The sequence below is a fragment of the Zonotrichia albicollis genome, chromosome 1, assembly GCF_047830755.1.
Source record: "Zonotrichia albicollis isolate bZonAlb1 chromosome 1, bZonAlb1.hap1, whole genome shotgun sequence".
NCBI classification, from domain to species: domain Eukaryota; kingdom Metazoa; phylum Chordata; class Aves; order Passeriformes; family Passerellidae; genus Zonotrichia; species Zonotrichia albicollis.
Window position 1 is genome coordinate 93,838,757 of NC_133819.1, and position 14,724 is coordinate 93,853,480.

General features: G+C 41.5%; 2 protein-coding genes across 4 annotated transcripts in view; one reads left to right on the forward strand and one right to left on the reverse strand.

Moving 5' to 3' along the window:
- ERP44 (endoplasmic reticulum protein 44) overlaps positions 1 to 6,820 on the forward strand; it is a 47,190-nt gene extending 40,370 nt beyond the window's left edge. Inside the window, exons 9-12 of the mRNA XM_005482912.4 lie at positions 774 to 885; positions 1,359 to 1,500; positions 4,387 to 4,489; positions 6,583 to 6,820. Coding sequence (XP_005482969.1) covers positions 774 to 885; positions 1,359 to 1,500; positions 4,387 to 4,489; positions 6,583 to 6,684 — 459 coding nt within the window. The 3' untranslated portion in view covers positions 6,685 to 6,820. The remainder of the gene's footprint in view (positions 1 to 773; positions 886 to 1,358; positions 1,501 to 4,386; positions 4,490 to 6,582) is intronic.
- Positions 6,821 to 6,822: 2 nt separating this feature from the next.
- Positions 6,823 to 14,724, reverse strand: part of STX17 (syntaxin 17) — a 33,196-nt gene continuing 25,294 nt past the window's right edge. For all 3 annotated transcript variants that reach the window (XM_074547219.1, XM_005482910.4, XM_005482911.4), the window contains exons 5-8: positions 14,498 to 14,616; positions 14,364 to 14,414; positions 12,748 to 12,834; positions 6,823 to 12,069 (exon numbers count right to left, since the gene is read on the reverse strand). In XM_074547219.1, the coding sequence (XP_074403320.1) occupies positions 11,830 to 12,069; positions 12,748 to 12,834; positions 14,364 to 14,414; positions 14,498 to 14,616 (497 nt within the window). In that variant the 3' untranslated portion in view covers positions 6,823 to 11,829. The remainder of the gene's footprint in view (positions 12,070 to 12,747; positions 12,835 to 14,363; positions 14,415 to 14,497; positions 14,617 to 14,724) is intronic.

Here is a 14,724-nt window from a genome sequence, read left to right on the forward strand (position 1 = left end):
GGTAAATTATTATTTCTTCAATCAGGCTGTAGTGAGTTGAGATGACGACAAAAATCACTTTCGGAGCAAGCGTTTGTGTTTTGTTTGATTAAAAGCAAATTCTGAATAAATCATTGAAGGCAATCCTGTATTTTCTGTGGGCAGAGGTCTTTAAAAGGCTGCAAGAACAGATTCATACAAGGAGCTAAAGTTTGCCTGTCCAGCAAAGGATGACCAGTCAGGACACAGTTACTGGCAGGAGAGCAGCAGTTGATCATAACTGCTCTGGCTGTGTCATTAGCTTCTGCTTTTCTCTCTTTTAGTGAGGAGGGAATAGAGTTATTCAAAGACACTTCTTGTGTTATGCTACGAAACCACCAATTTACTATGTGAATAAGCTAGAACTGGGTTCTAGAGTACACCCTCAGCTTTTTGTAGCATTTAACAAGCCTGGTGCTCAGGCCTTATTGTGGTTTCTCTGGAGCTGCTGTGTTTCCTCAGAATTGGGTTATTCTTTTTACACAAGTATTTCAGTGAAAGCGTATCCCTTCACAAAATGCTGATAATGACTTTCTCTCATCCTTTGTCTGTTGTATATGATCAAAGAGAGGAAACATGGTTAACTGTATCACTCGGGTATCTCAGAAGAAGGGTCAGCAGTTTAAATCTTTGGTCTTGCTCTTTTGCCTGTTTTTTAAAGTGGAGTTCTCACTGAATTTGAAAATTGTGGAATCGCTTAATTTGGTGCCCTTAAGAAATGGAAGAAATTAATTTGTTCTTTGTTTTCTGTGCAGGAACTGACAGAAGAAGGCCTTCCTTTTCTCATACTTTTCCACATGAAAGATGACTTGGAGAGTTTAGAGAAATTCCAACAGGAGGTTGCACGGCAGTTAATAGGTGAAAAAGGTTTGTAATAATTCCCACTACTTCTTGGTTTTACTGGTATAATTTTTTTCAGACAACTCAGTGGAGTGGAAGCAAAGGCCAAACAGAATTGTAGCTTTCAAGCTCTTGGTACTGAAGGGCTTGATGCGTTTTTGACAGTGAGGACCAACTCCTCTGGAAATTATTAAAATAGATGCACAATTTATTAGTAAGTAAGTTTCAGAAATCATTCTTGTCTGAATGACTTAATGTGTTTTGAGAGGGCATTAAACAAAGCTTCAGTTTGTAATATGGAAAAAAAAACCACTTTTAGAAAATCTATTATTTTGGTGGTGTTGCTTATTCAGACCTATTTTCAGGTTTTGCATGTTGTATCTATCTTAAATCTCCACCTTTGTAATACTTAGGAAAGGGGTTTAAGTGGTTTCAAATGGGTTTCAAGATGATCATAATAAAAATCCTGACATGGGTTTTTGTCTGCTCACAATGTTAAGGTACAATAAACTTCCTCCATGCTGACTGTGACAAATTCAGGCACCCACTCCTCCACATTCAGAAGACTCCAGCAGACTGCCCTGTCATTGCCATTGATAGCTTCAGGCACATGTATGTCTTTCCAGACTTCAGTGACTTGTCGTAAGTATTTTTCTTGGTGCATTTTAATTTGAAAAGAGCAAGTGAAAAGGCTCATACTTTAATCAGTACTGTGGTAGGAAGATGAGTAAATCTGATGTCACTAAGGCTGCCTCTGTGTGATTTAGTGTCACAGCCTTATAGCAGGATGAGCTGACATGAAGTCATTGTTTAAATGGAGTTGTATTACTTTATGCAAGAAAAGAATCTCGTAGGGAGATTCTTTTCCACCATGGTTAGGCATTTGGAGCCTGGCATGGCATTCTTAGTAACGATCTAGATATCTAACTAAAAGATTAAAAATACTACATGGAATGTGAAGTACTGTGTTATTCAGGGATTACTGTGAAAAGCAGCATGTAATAATTCCCAGCCTGCTGGCTTGGGTTTTCCTGCAGTGCAGTTCTAGCCTTCCTGCATTAGTCTACACCTGGAAAGCTGGCAAAGAAATATTTGTGTGGGTTTGTGAAATTTTCCATGTGCAACTTGGAAAATGGCCAATCACTGGCATGTTTATCTGGATAAAATATGTTACAGCAAAGTACCGGGGTGCTTAGGTGAAATACTGCTGGGACAACCCTCATTACCTCAGCCTGACTGTGGTGCCTGGCCTTGGAAGCAGCTGTTCTGTCTGGCATGGGTCAGTCAAGGAATGGAGATGTGTAAATGTTCTCTTCAGGGGCTTTCAGCCTGAGACAAGTGCTCTGTCTTTGTCTTCTGGTTGGGTGTTAAAAAAACCTCCAGTTTCTGCAGCTGCACATACACTGCCTGCTAACTCTTGGTTAGATGTCTAGGCTGGGTATTTCATTTTTGTCAAAACCAAGGATTCAGACTTAGCATGCAACGTCAATGTAATATCATGTTTAGTTCTGCTGTTCCAGGAGACATTCTTCTACCTGAGATACTGACATCTGGGAGGAGAGTTTGAACTTGGCTTCTTTCTGCAGTTCTCCACAGGCTTATCTATAAAATGTTGGCTCTGATGTATCTTGAATAGTGCTTTTCAAATCTGAAGCTATGTCTGTTGAAATTCTTGATAAGTGACTATTTTTCTCCCTGTGTTTCTGTTTCATTAGAAGATTGTATTCACTGCACACCCCAGCAAAAAAATAGGATATTTGCATTTTAAAACCTCTACTTTTATTGGCATTTTTAAACAGCCCTAAAACAAATTAACATCTCACTGTGAGGTAGTAGAGATGTTTAGTTTAGACTTTGATGTTATGTTTCTTAAATGTTCAGTTTCTGTGAAACACTGTCAGAATAATGAGAGCTACTTGCTTGATCTGTACCAGTTGTCACTTACAAATGAAGCTGAAAGAGAGATGTCAGGATTGTTGACAGTTGCCTAATGATAAATAATTACTCAACCTTACTCTAGGACGAGCTGATACATAGAAATAGCAAAACACAGTTTGGGAACAGGAAGAGCTTGGAGCTTCTGGGAAGATACTCTTTTGTGTATATGTGGTTTGGATGTTTTTGTTGTTTCTTGGGTGGTTTTGTATGGTGGTTTTATTTTTTAATAATAAGTAAAATCTTAATTCTGAGATTTTCATCTACCACTTCAGTAACCTTCTGGACTCTGATAAACTGGCTCCAGGCTGTCTCTTGTAACCTCAGTGCTGCCAGCAGCCAATGGGGTTTGGATGTGGCACTTTGAGAGCTGGGCTACTAAAAGATTTCCTCTCTCTTTAGGGAGCTCATTGTCTTTTTGGAGAATAAGCACTTGGCAGGCAAATGAGGCCATCACTATTTTATCCTCATCTGTTGGCCACCTTGCCCTATTCATCCTGCTGTCCCAGGCTGGAAATGATAGCAAGGAGTGTCCAACAGATGGGCGGTAGCTTCAGCAAGAACAGGCTGAGCTACACAAGGCTGCAGGCACCAAGTGCCCTTGCTGCATTAGGAGAGGAGAATGCCTCCAGCAGTGTGTCTGCCCTAGAACAGGAGGAAAAGCAGGGAGCAGTAAGTCTGCTGTCCCTATAACCAGGCTGGAATGAACCCCTTTTTCTCCATTGGTACTAATTCATGGTCTCATCTGGAATGGGAAGGGGCCTCTTAAAGTACCAGTGTAATACTGATTGGTTACAGACATTGCTGTAATGATACCCTCTGAATCAATATTTGCTGCATTTTATCCATAGCATTTTCTGATGATTTTAAATATTGCTGATAGTTTGTCTGACCACACTTTCTTCCTTTTTCTTACATGTAATTAATTTCATGAAAGACTCCCTACTAAACCCGTGTCCATTCACACATTACCTTTAGATTTCATGCGGAGTGCCCACACTAGGTTTTTATCTCATCTTTAATACTTACTAGATTAACTCTTCCCTTTGAGATTTTTGGTCAACTTGACATTTCACAAATAAAACTGGGTGCTGTAGTTAGCACATTTGCTGTGGGTGACAGTAGATGATCTCAGATGAGATTTACATTGATATCCTCTTAGTGCTTATGTGTGGTGTGTGTGCAGTTGCTGAGGCAGTAGAGAGCCTTTCAAAGATGTTTTGTCAATAGTGCTCCCCAAGTGTCATTTGTATCTGTAAACTGTGCATTTGGAACCCGCTGTTCCCTCTTATATTACAGTTAGTGGGGAGCTGAAGGGAGTTCACAATGAAGTTATTGGCTGGTACAGCTCTGTGGGAGTTATTGAAAAGATTAAATACTTGCTGTGTTCTCAAGAGACAGTGGAAAGAAAAAGAAGCTGGTGGGATACCTTAGCAAACCATGTGGCTCCCTGTCCTCTATTAATCACCTAAAAGTAGGCATAGTGTGCTAGGTAAACAGAAGTTGGCTACTCTAAGCAGTGCACTTTAAATCTCCTGTGTTTGGACTTAATTTGTAATAAACATGTGGATGTTTCTGTTGAATTTGTTCCAGAGTTCCAGGTAAACTGAAGCAATTTGTACTAGACTTGCATTCTGGAAAATTGCATAGAGAATTTCATCATGGCCCTGATCCAACTGATGTAGCACCTGGTCAGGTAAGGTTACAGCAAATACATTTCATTTGGCCATTCAGGAAAGACTTTTTTATTACTCTTTGTCAGAGCTGTACTTTCTGGTATATTTGTACTTTTAACTTCTGTCTTTTGAAAGAGAAAATCTATTAACAGAAGCATAACATTACCACCTTTGCTTGGCTCCTCAACCTTCTTTGGGTAAAGATAAGGGAGTATCAGGGGTGGTAGGCATTAGGGTAATATGGTACCTATTTGCCTTGAATAAGGGAAGAGTATAAGAATATTTATTTTCTCCACTGAAACAGGAGATCTTGGGCTGGATGACTCTGACTTCACAGAGCTGCTCTTAGGTTCTCCTGTGACTTCAGTGCAAAAGCTGATAATCCATCATAGCTGCATTATTTTCACACAACACACTACTAGAGGGTGCTTCTAAGGGGAAACAACAATTGAATATTTTATATATCACCAGTATAAGCAGAAGGAAATTATTAGAGCATCAAGAAAGGATGGGTGAGCAGTAATAGGCATTACTGCTTTTGTTAATGTGGTTGACAAACAGCATTAGCAGTGCTCACAGGCTGCACTTGTCAGTTTGATTTCCTCATGGTTCTTCTCAAAACTTGTCATGTTGTGTAATTACATGCCTGGAAGTCACTTCTGGGATCTCTTCAGAAACACAACTATGAGATCCTTCTCCAGACAAAAGTCTGAAGGCCCTCAGTGTTAGAAAAGAAAGGACATGAACAGCCTCAATTCCCTCTGCTCATTGCAGTCTTCTAATGGTGTCTCTATCAACCTTTGTATCTTCTTGATACTCCACTCAGCTCACAAGTTTGGGGTCTTGCTGAAAAGTGCAAATTTAACTGTCAGGGAACATTTTCTCTACCTTGGGCACCCTCCATAGAAAGAACTGTTTTTAAACACTTTGTTCAAGGTATACATGGTGTTGTCCAGGGCTCAAAGAGCCACTTTGGTCCCAGAGGAGCCCTGGTGCCCTTGTGCTGGGGAGCCTTGGGCCATTCCATGGCTGAGGGACAGAAACTATTTATAGCTACAGGCTCCTTTTCCTGCTCATCTGCGGAATGTGGTAAGGATGGCACTGCTCTCAGTCGATTGAGTGCAGCCTCCTGTTTCCCTGCTCAAAAGATTTAAAAGTGTGAAAGCCCTGGAGGGCTTGCCTTGGCCAAGAGAATGACTGCTTTTGAATGTTGTCATGACTGGCTGTGAAAACACGTGGGCTGAATTGTCTCAGCAGTAATTCATTTGAGTTGTAGTTCCCTGTGTTTCTCAGAAATTCATTGAGCAACCAGAATTCAGGTCATCAGGAGGAGGGGCAGAAATAAGGGCTGGGACTGAGGCATAGGCCAGGCACTTGCCCTGAGGAGGAGGCTTGGCCAGGGAAGGAGGAAGCCTGTGGAGTCCCTGGATCCTGCTGCCTGCCCGTCTGGGCACAGGCACAGGAACCAGAGTTGCAGGCTTGCTCTTGCCTCATTTCTGCCTTGAAAAATGCACACAAAACCTGGGATGTTTACATTGCCATCTCTGCATGGCATCCTGCCATCTTGTGGAAGATGTGGATGCAATGGAAATAAATACTGGCACTCACTAAACTGGAGGCTGCTGTCGTGGGTCACCCATGCCCCTTGAATTGCATGTATTTTTGTATGGGGTGTTTTCTTTTAGTTTCCATGGAAAAGCAATTCTAAAATACTTTTGCAGTTAAGTCACTTCTGCGCTGGTATATCTCATAAAACACATGCAGATAAATCTAGAATGCCCCCAAAGCCAGTGGTGGATTAAAGCAAATACACAGTGGGGTACATCTGAAATACTTCTGTGTGACTTGTACAGAAACTCATGTGATGGCCATTGCCCTTGAGATGTTACAACAAAAGGAATATCCTTAACTGGAATTGCTTAATTAATGTGTGTCTGTGTTCCACCTACTTAGGACTCAGAACATACCTTCCAAAAAAACCCCCCAAACTCAATTTGTGAGGATGCTGCACATTTCTGCATTCCCATAATGCTATAAATTCATTTAATGGAGATGAATGATTATTAGTCTAACAAACAATTTTACTGTTTTTACTGTTTTTTCTGTTTTTCAGCCAATTCAGGATTTAGCAAGCAGCCCACCAGAGAGCTCATTCCAGAAACTGGCACCCAGTGAACATAGGTACACCTTATTGAGGGAAAAAGATGAACTTTAAAAAACTTGAAATAATCTTGCAAGCCTTTCAGACAGCAGCATTGACTTCCGTGTGGTGGAAATAGTAAACCTATATTTTCATAATTCTATGTGTATTTTTATTTTGAATAAACTGAAAAATAATTTTTTTCTCCCCAGGCTTGTAAATACATTTGTTTGGTGGGTCATTCTGTACAGCATCTTTCAAACAGTACATTCTTAATGCTATAGTAAAATATCAGAGACCCATCCAGACTCTTGATCTAACTCTGTAAAACTTTTATAATCCAAATGAAGGTATCCTTGCCAGAGACATGCTGTTAACTTGCACTATCCCATTAAATAGGACTTTTGGGTTGTTTTCTGTGTAACCTTGGTAGTATGTGCTTTTTCTTCTTCTGTGAACAGCTATCCTGGTAATCTATTTCTTTGTCACATTTTTCTCCAACTTAAGAGGGTCTTCTATTCTGGATACTTGGGAGGGAATAAATTAAAGTTTTACAGAATCTTGTGTGGTGCTTTACTGGCTGTAAATATCTAAGCAATTTAGCAATCCAGAATATTAAAATACCAAGTGAGGAGAGGAAAAGTTCTGATGATAATGGCTGTATTTTGAATCAAGGGGCTGTACTGACCTGCTTCAATTTCCTGGAACTCAGATTGTTATGCTGCCCACGGGGTTGTGGCAGAAAGACAGGAATGTTTAAAACCTTTCAGCATCAGAGAGGACTAGGACTGGACTGGTATCTGAGTTTGTCAGTCCTAAATTTTTATCTGTGTGTATGTTATCGTTAGTCTCTGGGTATTTTGGGGTTTTTTTTCCTTCTGGGTCCCTGCCTCCCTGGCAGACACTGTTCAACCAACCATTGCAAATTTCCTGTTACTCTTTGCCTGGCTTGTGCCTTACTTATTGTGTACTCTTTCAATTCTGTTCTGAAGAAGGAATTACCATTTTCCTTGTGGCATTCTGTTATGGGCTTTCCTCAATGAACCTTCAAGCTGCTGGGTGAGGTGAACATACAGTAACTGTGAGAGGACAGAATATCTCTGGATTTGTGCAGCATTGCTGGAGATTACTGGATTTGTACCCTTACTGCACAGACTGTATGTCTATGACTTGGGCCCCAGGGCTCAGTGTCCTTGGAAGCAAGTTTGTTCTCTGCACAGGTGGAACACTGGGTTCTGGTTTACTTAGGAAAGTGCCCCAGCCTGTGCAGTCACTGCTCAGGACCATTTTGCCTCTCAGCTCGATGCCCCTGGCTCAGTTATTGATAGAGGACACGACAGAGTTGGTGACATGGTCCTGAGCAGCTGTGGCAAAAGTTGATCCCACGACAGGCTCCTGACTCAAGCCCCTGCAGCACCAGGCTCAGCAGATTTCTAGGGAGCATTTCTGAGGACAGAGTTGCTGATACTACACTAAGCTACAGCTGACTAAGCAGCTGCAGAGTTGGGAGCTAAAACAATATTGCAAAACTTTATTTACAGCTATACTTTTTTTGTTGGTTTTGTCAATCTGCATTTTGGAGTGCACATAAAATGCTTGAAAGCCAGGTCTTCTCCTGCCCCATTCTCCATCTCATCACAAATCAAGCATTTTTGGCAGCTGAGTCATACTGCCTTCCAGCTGAAATCAAAAGATGTGAGCAGGGTGTGGTTTTAAGGCTGACACTTATTATCTGCAGGTTGTATTATGCAACTTCTGGAGTTCTGGCACCTGAAATTTTAGTCAATTATTACATGACACCTACAAGTACTTACCTTACCCCTCTGAGGTTCCTATTTTTCCTTGAGATTCTTGGAGGAATGGGATTTATAACTGCTGTTTGGTGGAAGATATCTAAACTTCTCTTTCTGAAGAGAGATGATCATCATCCACCCAGCAGTCCACTGGCTGGTGCTCCCAGCTAGGAAGTGAAAGAGATGAGCCCCCTCTGCCCTTTCTTAATTCAAGTTTGCTTTTGAGGGTAAGGACTTGCTCCCAGAGCTTTGGCATCCCCAGCACTAGGCTGAAGGTTAGATGTAACAGTTTTATGACAGTTCCATGTTCAAGTAATTTTGGTGCATTCACTGGAGTTGGACCTGATTCTCCTGAGTTCTTGATGACCACTGACCCAGCTGCACCAGAGCTCGAGTCCCTTTTCTCTTTGCAGGCAGGAGGTTGAACAGCTAAAGCTGAGCTGGGCTTGCCCATTCTGCTGAGGGGCATTTGAGCCTTTACCTGGGAAAGCAAAGTGCTTGTCAAAAGCCAAGTTGTATTTCAAATTGAGCCCTTGCACTCTGAACATCCGCATCTGTGGTTTTAACAATTTGGTGCACAACTTCCCACTCCCTTTAACACTTCTCACAGCTTTTCCAGGAGAAGTTGTCAAAAATATTAGTGTTATCCCCTTGGGGAACAAAACCATTCCAAACTGTGTTCCACTGAACTTGAGTCCATTTCTGAGCCACTGTGTGTGTATGAGTTACAGGATTTACTGACATTTTAGGAACTTCTATTCATTTCAGTCAATGTAAATATTTTGATGGCTGAAGTATGTGTTTGGGAACTCATTACAGGATTCTTGTATCTTGGTAGTGCAATTATTTTAGTAATGTAAAATTTGGGAAGGATTAATCTTTTAGATGCTGAAAGTAAACAAACCCTGGTGTTCTCAGTAAATGCTCCAACCAGTCTCATAGGCAAAAACTTTTATTTCATCTGAAAGAATTATTTATATCTTACAATTATTCTGAGTAACATGCCTAGCAATTTAATTGCTAGTTTGGTTACTCACATGCTGATGTTTCTTTGCATATGTAAATAATCCACCTATTTTAAAATATCATAGCTTAAATAACAGTCTCCCACATGTAGTGTGTACACAATGATTTCAAATTGCTTCCACAAGGATGCGAGGGGGAAGAATAGTTTCTGTAGTAGACATTTCATAAAATGAGTGCACACCAAGCTGAATTTGTATAAGCTGGGGCAGGAATTCAGTATTATGAATTTAGATTGTCCTGGCATTATTCCAGTTTGGGGGGAGAGGACAGAGTCCACAACATCGCTGATGTGGCTGCTGTCATTTAAATGCACGAGGTTTCACAGCATACAGCAGGAAAGCAGAGAGCACATTTGAAGATCATACAAAAAATCAACCAGTTTCTGATTAAGAACACTTTTTTTCTTAGTGTCTTCCTTTAAATGTAGAAAATAAATATCAAAGGAATGAACAGCCTTACTATGAAGTTGTTACAAGCTCATTAACTGTGTTTACATCAGAAGTAGATGCATTGAAAGGAAAGGGCTTTTCGCCTGTCAGAAGCAAATGAGCTGAATTACTCAGGTCATGTTTTGCACTCCAGCTGAGTTTACCAGTGCAGGCACTGAGGCTTTAACACATGCAGTTTTGACAATGTCTGCAATTACTTGTGAAAACTATTCTTGCACACATTGTTTCCCTGAATCTCAGACCTACTTAAAATAGACATAATGCTCTGGCTGATAGCAATTTCAGTATTTTAAAAGTAATAAGGAAGCACTGCTTAGAAAAAGTTATTTGTGCTGTAACTAACAGTTGCTTACAATGTCTCTAGGCACAAAACCCCATCATCTGTCATTAGCAGACAGTGATTTCCAGTGATGATATCAAAGTACTGGTTATTGAAAGGGAGCTCTTGCTATAGTACACTTCCCTGGACCGTGTTCCCTGCTAGGGAGCCTTATCTCAATACTGACTTCACTGTGCACCTAAGGAAACAACTCAAGCAGAGCTCAGGATGAATTGACCAATCTAAAAACTTCAAAAAGCGGCTTCCCAACCTCAATCTCTCTTCCCCCAAACAGTAGCAGCAATAGTGTGGGAAGTGTCCTGAAAGGGTGGAGGTAGGACCATGTTCAGAACAGTAAATTATGTGACAATTGTACAATTATATAACAATAACGACACATTAACACTTTTGCATTTAACAATCAAAGCCCCAGAAGCAAAAGGCTTCTTAAGGAGGGTCAGATAACAGGTGTCCACTATAAAAAGCAAGCAAAAGCACTGCCAGCATCTCACCCCATACAGGCTCCACAGCATGTCCCAAAATCTTGAAGAGGCTGAGCAGCTACACTGCAGTGTGGGTGGAAGCAGAAGTTTTGGCACCGGAGAGCAATGCAAGAGTGCAGCTGCCCAAACAGGCGTGGTTTATGCCAGAAGCTCTATCAGGTTCACATTTCCAGCCGTCCCCACCTCTGGGGCTGCCAGCTGGCACTGCCAGTGTGAAGGGACCTCCCTCACTGCTCCTCTGCCGGCCTGGGCCTCACAGCAGCCCGTGGGGGGAGCGGGCCTGGCTGCAGCACTGCCCTCCAGGGAAGCTGTTCAGCTCTCCCACCAGGGCGCTCTGGGCTCCAGGAGAAGCAAAGGCAACATCCTGCACTAAGTGCTGCTTCCACGTGGGAGGCTTCAGGTGCAGAATGCCAGAGCTTGGCTCTTCATCCTGTAGAGTGTTCTCAGCACAAGCCAAGGAGCTCAACAGCTATGGAAAATTATTACCCTCCAGTAGCAGTGCTGCAGGGTTGCTGCTTAGATTGTTCAATTCACAATTCCACTTTGAGTCAGGTGGGGAGTTTACAAATCAACTGCCTTGCCTGGAAAGGGGAGAAGCTGCTTCCAGTGCTGATGTGATAAATACATAACTTTTTTCCACTTTGCTCAATCACATTCTCACCTTTTCTTACAACAGCACGTGCTTCCCTGTGTATTATTAAACAGGCATAGTCAGTCATATCCTGGGGAGTAACTGGAAGAGTTTGTGAATCCAGATAAATTAAGGTAAATTTAAAATACTATGAGTGTGAAAGAATGATGGCATTTTATTTCCTTTTCTTTGGAGCACTACAATAAAAGCTCCAGCTTCTCATGGCATTCATGGGAAAGGCACCTGTCACCCACTATTACAGCTATGAATATAGCTTACCTAAGAATTATGTAATTAAAAGTTATCCATATAATTTTCAAAAGACTGATGTCACCATGTCTGAAAAGAGAAATTCTGACACGACTTTTTCAGCCCTCCCAAGGAGCAGAACTGTCATGAAAATTCACACAACTCAGCCTTGTATATAAAGCATAAGGCTGCAAGTCTGTCATTAGCTCAGCTACTACACTGTTATTCCTGGCCATAATGAATCTATACTTCAGCTGGATTTTTTGGCACTTTGGTGAGAAAGCTCTGGACAGCTGGAAGAGACCTGCTCTATCATTTTTTGTTTTTTTCTTTGTATCAATTTTCCACCTGTGAAGCCCAAAATCCCACCACCAAGTGCAGCTGCAATTCCTGCTACTTTGAAGCCTGCAAGGAGACCAATAGGACCCCCCACCACTCCACCAATGACTGCACCTGCCACAGGCAGAGCTGCCAGCTTGTATTTTGCAGCCTGTAAAGGAAAAAAAAAAAAGTCAGAATTCTTGCCTGTGGCGATGTGCATTTTCCCCTCACTGCTCTTGGCAATGACATGAATGCTCAGTGATAAATAAACTTTACAAATTAGTATTTAAAAAAAGTATGACAGAACATGCTAACACCAATTCAAAATCCTGTCTTGTGTATGCAGTTGTGAACCAAGTCCTTTCACATGGTTCTAGCCACTGTGCACACTGGGTGTTACCTGGTCACCATCCTTAAATCAAATCAGAAACAGGAAATGCTCAGATTTTTCAATGATGGCTCTGACTGCAGCTTTGGGGTTTATTTAGCAACTGACATGGAACAGGATGGCAATGACAGGTTATGATCAGGCTCTTGTTTAATGTTTATGTGATTCTTGTGAGCCAGTCACTGACTGCACTTGTCTTTGCAGGTAAAACAAAACCATCAGAATAGTGTTTCAAAGGCCCCCCCAAATTAAATAATTGTATTTTCTAGCAGCCTGGATGTGATAGAAAATTACAAGAGAGATTGATTTTTTTTTTCCCTGCTACCTGTGGGTCATTTCTTCTTTATTTCCTTAATTGCTGGTTCCCTCAGCATTAAAGACGGCAGATCAATGGGGTTAATACAGAGGGTGGCTGCGAGGCAGAGCACCATTGATTCACCAGCAGGAGCAGATCCCTACCTTCCCCAAGTTTTTGGTTCCCTCTTCAACATTCGCAGCAGCACTGTTGACATGTTCTTCAATCCTGTCAATCTTCTCCTGCTGGGACTAGATGCAAAGGAATTATGAGTGAGGGAACCTGCTGGGAAGCAGCAGTGAGCCAATACACACCATTTTAATGCCTGTAATCAGGGCCCCACAGCAACTTTCATCTGCGCCCGGCAGCCTTAGTGGTGCTCCATGATTAGCATCTGCTAAACTCTGCTGAAGCTACAGACTTCAAAAAAATCTAAACTATTAAGTAATAATATGGGGTGGATATTAAACAATGTCTTGCTGCAGTTAGAGAAAACAACTCAAAATGGTTTCTAAATCTTTCCTATAGATAGAGGAATTCACAGTCCAAAAGGAAAAATAATCCAAAGTAGCCTGTTTTGTTTCCTGCTGAGTCTCACGTTCAAAAAAATTCTATAAAGGGCATTTATAAGATCAGTACTAACTCCAATATACAAAGCTGCATCAAAAAATCTAAGAAGTATTTAATGATGACATTATAGAACAATAACTTCAGAAATAGTGACAGCACAGAAAATACACTTGATGTTGCTCTGTATTTTACTGTTTGATTTTACAAAAACATTCCATCCTTTCTCCAAATGCAGTCAGTCAGGTGCCCCTGCAGTCTCTCCCAGGGAACACTGGAGCAGAAGATAAAGGGGTTTGTGGGTTTGTTTGTTCTTATTCTAATCTACGCAGGCTGGTTTATGTCACAAAATAATGAGATGGCTGATATGCAGCTTAAAATAAAAGGCATTCTGAACTTTTTGCCTCTTTCTAAGTCAGAAACTGCTGAGTACACCAGCTCTGGTATTCATCTACAATGCAGTCCACCCACCTTAAATGCTTGCTATTATATCTAATGATGGTTAAGTGCAAAATCCAGTAAGTCCTGGGAACAGGACCTCTTCCTTTAACCTTTACAATACTGAATGAACATTTTTGCAGTTCCTCTCCAGTCTAATGGTTCTTACTTGACTATTTTTGTATAGATGAATCAGCACATACTCAGCAGAAAAGATAAAAGCTAGGTTGTTTATCCCTACTAACCCAACAGCAAGGAGATTAAGAACTCTCCTAGATGAGAATTGTGCATTTAAATTCCCCATGGCACAGGAAGAACTAACATTGGGAACCAACATTTTGGCAATGCGGTGAGAGCAGAGAAAGAGCATGATAACAGTGAGGATTTTTCTAGCGCTCCTGATTGAGTGAGAAACAATACCTGACAAACACACACCCTGTGCAGTAAGAGCTGTCACCACCATTACAATTAGAAATTGTAAAAACTAATAGGACCTGGGTAGAAGTCCGCAATCGACACAGCAGAGCTTCTGCTGAGGTTCAGCTGGTGCACTGGCAGGAACATTGTAGCTGCTTCAGTGACAAGAATTTGGGAGCAACTCCCAGCACTAGTGCTGAAAGAGGAGACTGCTGCCTCCTCAAAGTGTCACCTTGGCAGAGCCTGAATCACAGGAGAGATACATCCTCAGCATTTTTGTCCCCACCCAACCCCACCTAGGAGTTACCCCTGTTTTTGTGGGAGACTCTGTAGGACAGAATGCAGAATTAATACTTACACAGACTAAGAGAGAAAACTCAGTCACCAACTGGCTGAGCTCAACCAAGTCCTGCAAATAATAAAAAAAAGTTATTCTGTGATAGTTGCTAAAACAATGAGCACCAACATGGCAGAGAGGGAGTTCCAACATACCCCTTCTAAACTTTCCCAGGACTCAGCTGCATTTTCTTCCTGAGGTATTTCCGGAAGGCGGGAGTAGATCTGGATCAAACTTTGGGAGCCATCCTTTACTTCTGTGTTATATAAAGTTTCTGAATGAGAAATATGATGTTTATTAATAAGTGCACTGAACCAGGATGCAGGTAGTGTGCAGAATTTCTCGCTCCTGAAGTTTCTCAAGGATAAGCTGATACCTAACC